Source organism: Chiloscyllium plagiosum, unplaced genomic scaffold (assembly GCF_037043375.1).
Source record: "Chiloscyllium plagiosum isolate Xiang-an unplaced genomic scaffold, Cpla_swu_hap1 HiC_scaffold_9, whole genome shotgun sequence".
NCBI classification, from domain to species: Eukaryota; Metazoa; Chordata; class Chondrichthyes; order Orectolobiformes; family Hemiscylliidae; genus Chiloscyllium; species Chiloscyllium plagiosum.
Genome location: NW_028270147.1, coordinates 74,214,519 through 74,226,612, shown reverse-complemented (window position 1 = coordinate 74,226,612; position 12,094 = coordinate 74,214,519). Strand labels below are relative to the sequence as shown.

The 12,094-nt window shown below is 44.7% G+C and overlaps 1 protein-coding gene across 2 annotated transcripts in view; it reads right to left on the bottom strand.

Annotated features, from left to right (window-relative positions):
- LOC122554545 (adhesion G protein-coupled receptor D2) overlaps positions 1–12,094 on the bottom strand; it is a 308,358-nt gene that overhangs the window by 266,838 nt on the left and 29,426 nt on the right. For both annotated transcript variants that reach the window (XM_043699743.2, XM_043699744.2), the window contains 2 exons: positions 3,244–3,438; positions 318–403 (listed from right to left, as the gene is read on the bottom strand). In XM_043699743.2, the coding sequence (XP_043555678.1) occupies positions 318–403; positions 3,244–3,438 (281 nt within the window). The remainder of the gene's footprint in view (positions 1–317; positions 404–3,243; positions 3,439–12,094) is intronic.

Below are 12,094 nucleotides of genomic sequence, written 5' to 3'. Positions count from 1 at the left end.
TTTGCATGTTTGGTTTGAGTGAATATGTTTGCACACAAGTTGCCGAAGTTGGGACATATTCTTACATTTTTAAATTGTTTACCTGGATGTGTTTTATTGTACTAATCCCTGATTTATTAACTAAAGAAAACCCATTTGGCTTGTTCATTATGTACAGAAACAGAAATACTCACTGAATTTGTAAATATGCTTTTAAAAGATTCAAATCTCTGATGTAACGAAATCACTCCATGTCTCCTCACCTGGTCAATACACAATTCTCTTTCTCCAACAAATCGACATTGTGAGGAAACTACTCCGAACAATTAAATACTTACTGAAACACGAATGGAATTTGCTTTAACTTGTAGGAAAAATGGAGAGGGTGGAAGAGAAGACAAGTTTTGCATTTGTTCATATATATCTGAAAGGAGAACAGACAATACTGGAATATTTTACAAACTGTGATAATGAAATGGTAATTAGTAAAAAAAAACAAACAGAAATCCATCTGAACATTCCAAGGTTTTCTTGAACGGTTCCGTAACTTTATGAAGACAGTGTCAGCCCTCTCTTGTTTCAGAATAATAGTGAGTGGACAGAATGATCCAGATTGGGAAGCTGTTGGCATCAAGATGTTAACTAAAACATACAATTAGATTCTTGAGGTTTTGCCGCTGTAAATATAATTTTCATTTTATACTACAGCCATTTTAAAATGTTTGTAATATAGTGAAAATAATTCAAGAATGCATCAAATTCCTGTCCTCAAAAGTTTATTTTCTGTTAATGTCAGACATCTGCTCCAACATTCTTGATATAAAATTACTGGCCCGATAGCAGTTCATTTCCACAACTTCCAGCCAGAGTTTGTGGAGAAAGCTTGATATTCCAACCAGTTCATCTTTTCCATTTCTCAAATGACGACAAGATTTTCTATCTTCTGCCCTCTATCCTCACTTCATCTAAAGACAACACTCAGTCATGACACCTTTATGCAGTGTTACAATCAATTGACTAGTCGCCATGAATGCTTCATTATCCTAGACTTTCCTGAATGGGTCCCAATCTAAATGCTCCTCAAAGGAACATCAAACATACGTGCTTATAGAAGTTAATCTCCAAAAATGTTCTCAATAACTCGTTTACGGTGTCAGTAAATTGCCTTGATCAAAATCAACTGATCGATGCAAGCCAGAAAGTTTCTTCCAAGACTTCATCCTATAAAAAGACGCAAGTCTAGGATGGGAACAGAAAACAATTTACACTGTTCAGTCTTACAGAGTTACTGATCTTGTTCTGCAGCTTCAACCGATGTCCCAACTACAAAGAAACCAGAAAACCTAGCATGTGGGCAAAAGGCTTTGTCAAAAACCTGACAATGTTCGACCAGAGCTTTTACTCTTCACTATAAAGTGTACAGTCCATCAGGAACATGACTCCACAATTTGGAGTCTTATTAATGTTGTGACTGAAGCAAGTTTCTCACCATACAGCTCAAAATTAGAGAAGCAACTCTTGAAATTTTAGGAATTTCATAATGCTTGTTACAATGCTGGAATCTAGTGAAATGGCAAATCAGCTGCCAAGTTAATTGTTTCTACAGAGAAGGCAAACATTGGATCCTGATGCATGGTATCAGAGGCCTTCTGGCATTTTGCCTGCATGGTCATTCTTGAAAAGTGAGTCTTAAAAGTTTAACAGAAACTTATCATTTGACTCCAGAGGAGTACTTAAATCTAGAACAACATTGCTTAATAAGGGTCTAATTTTGCACATGTGCAACAAAACGCACTGGACAATTTTAACTTCCGAACCCAAGGATGTTGAGTCCATTGTAGCACATCAACTCCTCAATGAAGGTCAGCTTTTATTCAAGTATTTCTCTCAAGTGCAGCAAAACTTATTGCAATGCTAGCCTTCAAATATCTATAACACACTACTGTCTGCTCAACGGTCCATGGCTCACTCGATTCCAGCTGCCCTCCATCCCAAGTCTCACAAGCTCCTACTGAGTTCTGCTTGTGCCACATTCAATCATTTCAGCATCTGCTACTGCAGTAACAGGACTTGCATAGGGGTATGACTGTCTAGGAAAACTCTGGTTGGATGGGAAGAGACAGAAGGGAAAACTCAGGGTGGGAACACAATATATGAGGCAAGAGAAGAGAATGGTACTAGCACATGGTTAGAAAGAGAATGGGACACAGCAACACAGGTTTCAGATGTAAGTTTGCTCACTGAGCTGCAAAGAGCTCAGACATTTCAGACATTTCGTCACCACACTAGGTGACATCTTCAGTGAGCCTCCAGTGAAGCACTGGTGTAATGGCCTGCTTTTTATTTATGTGTTTAGGTTTCCTTGGGTTGGTGATGTCATTTCCTGTGGTGATGTAATTTCCTGTGGTGATGTAATGTCCTTTGGTGATGTCATGCCCTGTTCTTTTTCTCAGGGAGTGGTAAATGGGATCCAAGTCAAAGTTTTGTTGATAGAGTTCCGGTTGGAATGCCATACTTCTAGGATTTCTCGTGCATGTGTCTCTGTTTGACTTGTCCTAGGATGGATGTGTTGTCCCAGTCGAAGTGGTGTCCTTCCTCATCTGTATGTAAAGATATTAGTGAGAGTGGGTATGTCTTTTTGTAGCTAGTTGATGTTCATGTATCCTGGTGGCGAGTTTTCTGTCTGTCCAATGTAGTGTTTGTTACAGTTCTTGCAAGGTATTTTCTAAATGACATTAGTTTTGCTTGTTGTAAACATCACCACAGGAAATGACATCACCAACCCAAACACATAAATAAAAAGCAGGCCATACCACCAGTGTTTCACTGGAGGTTCACTGATGATGTTACCTAGTATGGTGATGAAACGTCTGAAAATGAACCTTCCAGCTCAGCGAATTGACTTATATCCAGAACCTCAAACTGAGCTACAAATCTCAAAACTCGCTTTCACAGGTTTTGACTGGCCTTTACTCATAATTATTGCGCACTTTATTACCATCCAATTGAAATAAACACAAACCTGTTCTGTATTTGTTTCACAAAAAAACCCACTTTTCTCCTGTTGACTAAATGACCAGTGCCACGTAATCTATGCAATATCTCCTCTCGCCACTCAACCAACAAACAATAATCAAGGCTATCATATGGACAGAAACACGCAAATGAACAAATTCAATTCCTATCAAAACAACAAAGGCATTTTTGGTGAGGTTCACTCACAGAAATGACATCTAAAACATCAAAATGAAAACGTAAATTCACCTTTGTCATATCGACAGAGTGCTTCTTTCTGTTTTGAGCAGTTTTCTGATTCCCATGCTCCAGTTAATGGGTCAAAGGCTACACATTCTCCTTTATTAACTGGGTGGCTGACATCTGATGAGATGTTGTGAAAACGGGGCAAAGTTCCATCAACCCACAAAATGTCAAATGGTTCAGTGAGTTGGAATCCATCACCTACATTGGGGGGGGGGTAAAAATACCTTTAGCCACAAGACAAAGAAGCACTTTAAGTCACTGTTACAAATCCTAGAATCTTCAAATGACACTGCAGCAAATGAGGCCATTCTGCCTGTTATGACTGTACTGGCTTTGACAAACTATCTATTTAAATCAAACCTCCAGTAATCTCCAAATCAAAGAAGACCATAAGATATAGGGGCTGAAATAGGCCAATCAGCCCACGGAGTCTGCTGTGTCATTCATGGTTGATATGACAATCCTCACTTCCATTTCCCTGCCTTTTTTCCCTGAAAAGCCTCAATTCCCTTACTGATTAAAAATCTGTCTCTCTCAGCCTTGAATACACTTATTGATTCAGTCTCGACAGCACTCTGCTGTAAGGAATTCCACAGATTGACTGCCAACAGAGAAGACATTTCTCCTCATCTCTGTCTGAAATGTGTGGCCCCTCATTCTGAGATTATGCCCTCTGGTCCTGGACCCTCTCTGAAAGGGAAACACTCTTCCTACATCTACCTTCTCAAGTCCTCTAAGAATCTTATTTGTTTCAACAAGGTCACCTCTCACTCTTCTATATTTGTTGGTGGATATGAACATTGCTGGCGAAGATAGCAGTGAATTTCCATCCCTAAATACCCAGGGAAGCTGGTGGTCAGCTGCCTTGCTGAACAACTGTAATCCACAGGGTGTATGAACTCTCACAGTGCTACAGGGAAGGGATTTCCTTTATTTTGATCCAGCAAGAGGTAAGGCATTGTGTAACTGTTCCGAGCCAAGAAGTTGAGAGTTATGGATATGATGGTGCCCCAAGTATCTTTCTAGCTCATAAAGGGTTTGAGTTTATACACTGCTGTCTCAGGAGCCTTTAAGAAAGGAAGCAAAATTAAAACAGTGACTACATTATTTTTAAAAAGTGCTCAATTGCTTACTTAGGGAGCTGAAAGTGTGTAAAGTGCTGTACAAGGGAAAAGGTTTCTTATTTCATTTGTACTGAAGGAGCAGAGTGACAGTGATACTGGACTACTGAAGGAGCAGAGTGACAGTAATGCTGGACTATTGTAGGAGCACAGTGACAATGATACTGGACACTGTAGGAGCAGAGTGACAATGATACTGGACAACTGTAGGAGCATAATGACAGTGATACTGTGGACTACTGTAGGAGCACAGTGAGAATGATACTGGACTACTGTAGGAGCATAATGACAGTGATACTGGACTACTGTAGGAGCAGAGTGACAGTGATACTGGACTACTGTAGGCGCACAGTGCCAGTGATAGTGGACTACTGTAGGAGCACAGTGACAGTGATACTGGACTACTGTAGGAGCATATTAACTGTGATACTGGACTACTGTAGGAGCAGAATGACAATGATACTGGACTACTGTAGGAGCAGAGTGACAATGATACTGGACTACTGTAGGAGCAGAGTGACAATGATACTGGACTACTGTAGGAGCATATTAACTGTGATACTGGACTACTGTAGGAGCAGAGTGACAGTGATAGTGGACTACTGTAGAAGCAGAATGACAATGATACTGAACTACTGTTGGTGCACAGTGCCAGTGATAGTGGACTACTGTAGGAGCACAGTGACAATGATACTGAACTACTGTAGGAGCAGAGTGACAGTGATACTGAACTACTGCAGGAGCAGAGTGACAGTGATACTGAACTACTGTAGGAGCAGAGTGACAGTGATACTGAACTACTGCAGGAGCAGAGTGACAGTGATACTGAACTACTGCAGGAGCAGAGTGACAGTGATACTGAACTACTGCAGGAGCAGAGTGACAGTGATACTGGACTACTGTAGGAGCAGAGTGACAGTGATACTGAACTACTGCAGGAGCAGAGTGACAGTGATACTGAACTACTGCAGGAGCAGAGACACAGTGATACTGGACCAGTATGGGAGCATATTGACAGTGATACTGAACTACTGCAAGAACAGAGTGACTGTGATACTGGAGTACTGTCGAAGCAGAGTGACAGTGATACTGGTCTATTGTAGGAGCAGAGTGACAGTAACACTGGACTACTGTCAGAGCAAAGTGACAGTAATACTGGTCTATTGTAGGAGCAGAGTAACAGTAGGTGCACAGTGCCAGTGATAGTGGACTACTGTAGGAGCACAGTGACAGTGATACTCGAAGACGAGGAGCAGAGTGACAGTGATGCTGGACGACTGTAGGATCAGAATGTCGGTGATGCTGGACTACTGTAGGAGCAGAGTGACAGTGTTCCAGTACTACTATAGAAGCAGAGTGATAGTGATGCTGGATGACTAAAGGAGCAGAGTGACAGCGATACTGGACTACTGTAGGAGCAGAGTGACAGTGATACTGGGCTACTGTAGGAGCAGAGAGACAGTGACACCGAACCACTGTAGGAGCAGAGTGACGGTGATACTTAACTACTGAAGGAGCAGAGTGACAGTGATAGTGTACTGCTGTAGGAGCAGAGTGACAGTGATTCTGGACTACTGTAGGAGCAGAGTGACAGTGACACTGGATGACTATAGAAGCAGAGTGTTGGTTATACAGGACTACTGTAGAAGGAGAGTGTCGGTTATACTGGACTACTGCAGGAGCAGAGTGACAGTGATGCTGGAGTACTGTAGAAGCAGAGTGTCGGCTACACTGGACCTTTGTCGGAGCAGAGTGACAGTGATGCTGGACTACTGTCAGAGCAGAGTGACTGCGATACTGGACAACTGTAGGGGCACAGTGACAGTGGTATTGGACTACTGTAGGAGCAGAGTGATGGTGATGCTGGACGACTGTAGGAGCAGAGTGACAATGATGCAGTACTACTATAGAAGCAGAGAGATAGCGTTTCTGGTCTACTGAAGGAGCAGAGTTACTGTGATATTGGACTACTGTAGGAGCACAGTGACAGTGATACTGGACTACTGTAGGAGCAGTGTGATGGTGATGCTGGATGACTGTAGGAGCAGAGCGACGGTGATGCTGGATGACAGTAGGAGCAGAGTTGCAGTGATGCTGGACTACTATAGAAGCAGAATGAAAGTGATTCTGGACTACTGTAGCAGCAGAGTGACAGTGATACCGGACAACTGCAGGAGCAGAGTGACAGTGATACTGGACAACTGCAGGAGCAGAGTGACAGTGATACTGGACAACTGCAGAAGCAGAGTGACAGTGATACCGGACAACTGCAGGAGCAGAGTAACAGTGATTCTGGACTACTGTAGAAGCACGGTGACAGTGATACCGGACTGCTGCATGAGCACAGTGACAGTGATACTAGACTACTGTAGGAGTAGAGTGGCAGTGATGCTGGAAGACTATAGGAGCAGAGTGACTGCGATACTGGACAACTTTAGGGGTACAGTGACGGTGATGCTGGACTACTGTAGGAGAACAGTAACAGTGATGCTGGAATACTGTAGAAGCAGAGCGACAGTGATGTTGGACTACTGTCGAAGCAGAGTGACAGTGATGCTGGAAGACAGTAGGAGCAGAGTGACCGTGGTACTTGACTACTATAGGAGCCGAGAGACAGAGTATTGGACTACTGTGGGAGCATATTGACGGTGATACTGAGCTACTGCAGGAGCAGAGTGAAAGGGAAACTGTACAACTGTAGGAACAGAGTGATGGTGATACTGGTCTACTGAAGGAACAGAGTTACAGTGGTACTGGACTACTGTAGGAACACAGTGACAGTGATACTGGACTACTGTAGGAGCATAGTGACAGTGATACTGGACTACAGTAGGAGCAGAGTGACAGTGATACTGGACCAGTATGGGTGCAGAGTGATGGTGATGCTAGAAGACTGCAGGGGCAGAGTGACTGCGATACCGGACTACTGTAGAGGCAGAGTGACAGCAATACTGGAGTGCATGTTGGGACAGAGTGACAGTGATACTGGACCACTGTAGGAGCACAGTGACAATTATACTGGACAACTGTAGGAGCATATTGACAGTGATACTCAACTATTGCAGAAGCAGAGTGACTGTGATACTGGAGTACTGTCAAAGCAGAGTGACAGTAATACTGGTCTATTGTAGGAGCAGAGTAACAGTGATACTGCACAACTGTAGGGTCAGAGTGACAGTGATGCTGGACTACTGTCAGAGCAGAGTGACAGTGATGCTGGACTGCCATAGGAGCAGAGAGACAGTGATGCTGGACTAGTGTAGGAGCACATTGACAGTAATGCTGGAATACTGTAGAAGCAGAGTGACAATGATACTGGGCTACTGTCGAAGCAGAGTGACAGTGATACTGGATTACTGTAGAAGAAAAGTGACAATGATACTGCACTACTGTAGAAGCAGAGTGACAGTGATAGTGGACTACTATAGAAGCAGAGTGACAATGATACTGAACTACTGTAGGTGCACAGTGCCAGTGATAGTGGACTACTGTAGGAGCACAGTGACAGTGATACTGGAAGACGAGGAGCAGAGTGACGGTGATGCTGGACGACTGTAGGATCAGAATGTCGGTGATGCTGGACTACTGTAGGAGCAGAGTGACAGTGATACAGTACTACTATAGAAGCAGAGTGATAGTGATTCTGGATGACTAAAGGAGCAGAGTGACAGCGATATTGGAGTGCTGTAGGGGCAGAGTGACAGTGATACTGGATCACTGTAGGAGCAGAGTGATGGTGAAGCTGGGAGACTGCAGGAGCAGAGTGACAGCGATACTGGACTACTGAAGGAGCAGAGTGATGGTGATACTGAAGTACTGAAGGAGCAAAGTGACAGTGATGCTGGACTACTGCAGGAGCAGACTGACATTGACGCTGGACTACTGTAGGAGCATAATGACAGTGATACTGTGGACTACTGTAGGAGCACAGTGAGAATGATACTGGACTACTGTAGGAGCATAATGACAGTGATACTGGACTACTGTAGGAGCAGAGTGACAGTGATACTGGACTACTGTAGGCGCACAGTGCCAGTGATAGTGGACTACTGTAGGAGCAGAGTGACAATGATACTGGACTACTGTAGGAGCATATTAACTGTGATACTGGACTACTGTAGGAGCAGAATGACAATGATACTGGACTACTGTAGGAGCATATTGACTGTGATACTGGACTACTGTAGGAGCAGAGTGACAGTGATAGTGGACTACTGTAGGAGCACAGTGACAATGATACTGGACTACTGTAGGAGCAGAGTGACAGTGATACTGAACTACTGCAGGAGCAGAGTGACAGTGATACTGAACTACTGCAGGAGCAGAGTGACAGTGATACTGGACTACTGTAGGAGCAGAGTGACAGTGATACTGAACTACTGCAGGAGCAGAGTGACAGTGATACTGAACTACTGCAGGAGCAGAGACACAGTGATACTGGACCAGTATGGGAGCATATTGACAGTGATACTGAACTACTGCAAGAACAGAGTGACTGTGATACTGGAGTACTGTCGAAGCAGAGTGACAGTGATACTGGTCTATTGTAGGAGCAGAGTGACAGTAACACTGGACTACTGTCAGAGCAAAGTGACAGTAATACTGGTCTATTGTAGGAGCAGAGTAACAGTAGGTGCACAGTGCCAGTGATAGTGGACTACTGTAGGAGCACAGTGACAGTGATACTCGAAGACGAGGAGCAGAGTGACAGTGATGCTGGACGACTGTAGGATCAGAATGTCGGTGATGCTGGACTACTGTAGGAGCAGAGTGACGGTGTTCCAGTACTACTATAGAAGCAGAGTGATAGTGATGCTGGATGACTAAAGGAGCAGAGTGACAGCGATACTGGACTACTGTAGGAGCAGAGTGACAGTGATACTGGGCTACTGTAGGAGCAGAGAGACAGTGACACCGAACCACTGTAGGAGCAGAGTGACGGTGATACTTAACTACTGAAGGAGCAGAGTGACAGTGATAGTGTACTGCTGTAGGAGCAGAGTGACAGTGATTCTGGACTACTGTAGGAGCAGAGTGACAGTGACACTGGATGACTATAGAAGCAGAGTGTTGGTTATACAGGACTACTGTAGAAGGAGAGTGTCGGTTATACTGGACTACTGCAGGAGCAGAGTGACAGTGATGCTGGAGTACTGTAGAAGCAGAGTGTCGGCTACACTGGACCTTTGTCGGAGCAGAGTGACAGTGATGCTGGACTACTGTCAGAGCAGAGTGACTGCGATACTGGACAACTGTAGGGGCACAGTGACAGTGGTATTGGACTACTGTAGGAGCAGAGTGATGGTGATGCTGGACGACTGTAGGAGCAGAGTGACAATGATGCAGTACTACTATAGAAGCAGAGAGATAGCGTTTCTGGTCTACTGAAGGAGCAGAGTTACTGTGATATTGGACTACTGTAGGAGCACAGTGACAGTGATACTGGACTACTGTAGGAGCAGTGTGATGGTGATGCTGGATGACTGTAGGAGCAGAGCGACGGTGATGCTGGATGACAGTAGGAGCAGAGTTGCAGTGATGCTGGACTACTATAGAAGCAGAATGAAAGTGATTCTGGACTACTGTAGCAGCAGAGTGACAGTGATACCGGACAACTGCAGGAGCAGAGTGACAGTGATACTGGACAACTGCAGAAGCAGAGTGACAGTGATACCGGACAACTGCAGGAGCAGAGTAACAGTGATTCTGGACTACTGTAGAAGCACGGTGACAGTGATACCGGACTGCTGCATGAGCACAGTGACAGTGATACTAGACTACTGTAGGAGTAGAGTGGCAGTGATGCTGGAAGACTATAGGAGCAGAGTGACTGCGATACTGGACAACTTTAGGGGTACAGTGACGGTGATGCTGGACTACTGTAGGAGAACAGTAACAGTGATGCTGGAATACTGTAGAAGCAGAGCGACAGTGATGTTGGACTACTGTCGAAGCAGAGTGACAGTGATGCTGGAAGACAGTAGGAGCAGAGTGACCGTGGTACTTGACTACTATAGGAGCCGAGAGACAGAGTATTGGACTACTGTGGGAGCATATTGACGGTGATACTGAGCTACTGCAGGAGCAGAGTGAAAGGGAAACTGTACAACTGTAGGAACAGAGTGACGGTGATACTGGTCTACTGAAGGAGCAAAGTTACAGTGGTACTGGACTACTGTAGGAACACAGTGACAGTGATACTGGACTACTGTAGGAGCATAGTGACAGTGATACTGGACTACAGTAGGAGCAGAGTGACAGTGATACTGGACCAGTATGGGAGCAGAGTGATGGTGATGCTAGAAGACTGCAGGGGCAGAGTGACAGCGATACCGGACTACTGTAGAGGCAGAGTGACAGCGATACTGGAGTGCATGTTGGGACAGAGTGACAGTGATACTGGACCACTGTAGGAGCACAGTGACAATTATACTGGACAACTGTAGGAGCATATTGACAGTGATACTGAACTACTGCAGAAGCAGAGTGACTGTGATACTGGAGTACTGTCAAAGCAGAGTGACAGTGATACTGGTCTATTGTAGGAGCAGAGTAACAGTGATACTGCACAACTGTAGGGTCAGAGTGACAGTGATGCTGGACTACTGTCAGAGCAGAGTGACAGTGATGCTGGACTGCCATAGGAGCAGAGAGACAGTGATGCTGGACTAGTGTAGGAGCACATTGACAGTAATGCTGGAATACTGTAGAAGCAGAGTGACAATGATACTGGGCTACTGTCGAAGCAGAGTGACAGTGATACTGGATTACTGTAGAAGAAAAGTGACAATGATACTGCACTACTGTAGAAGCAGAGTGACAGTGATAGTGGACTACTATAGAAGCAGAGTGACAATGATACTGAACTACTGTAGGTGCACAGTGCCAGTGATAGTGGACTACTGTAGGAGCACAGTGACAGTGATACTGGAAGACGAGGAGCAGAGTGACGGTGATGCTGGACGACTGTAGGATCAGAATGTCGGTGATGCTGGACTACTGTAGGAGCAGAGTGACAGTGATACTGGACCACTGTAGAAGCAGAGTGTCAGTTGTACTGGACTACTGTAGGTGCAGAGTGACAGTCATGCTGGACTACTGCAGGAGCAGAGTGACAGTCATGTTGGACTACTGCAGGAGCAGAGTGACAGTCATGCTGGACTACTGTAGAAGGAGAGTGTCAGTTATACTGGACTATTGCAGGAGCAGAGTGACAGTGATACTGGACAACTGCAGGAGCAGAGTGACAGTGATACTGGACAACTGCAGTAGCAGAGTGACAGTGATACTGGACTACTGTAAAAGCAGAGTATCGGTTATACTGGACCTTTGTCGGAGCAGAGTGACAGTGATGTTGGACTACTGTCAGAGCAGAGTGACTGCGATACTGGAAAACTGTAGGGGCAAAGTGACAGTGGTATTGGACTACTGTAGGAGCAGAGTGACGGTGATGCTGGACGACTGTAGGAGCAGAGTGACGGTGATGCAGTACTACTATAGAAGCAGAGAGACAGCGATTCTGGTCTACTGAAGGAGCAGAGTTACAGTGATACTGGACTACTGTAGGAGCATAGTGACAGTGATGCTGGATGACTGTAGGAGCAGAGTGATGCTGATGCTGGATGACTATAGGAGCAGAGTTACAGTGATGCTGGACTACTATAGAAGCAGAATGAAAGTGATTCTGGACTACTGTAGGAGCAGAGTGACATTGATACTGGTCTATTGTAGGA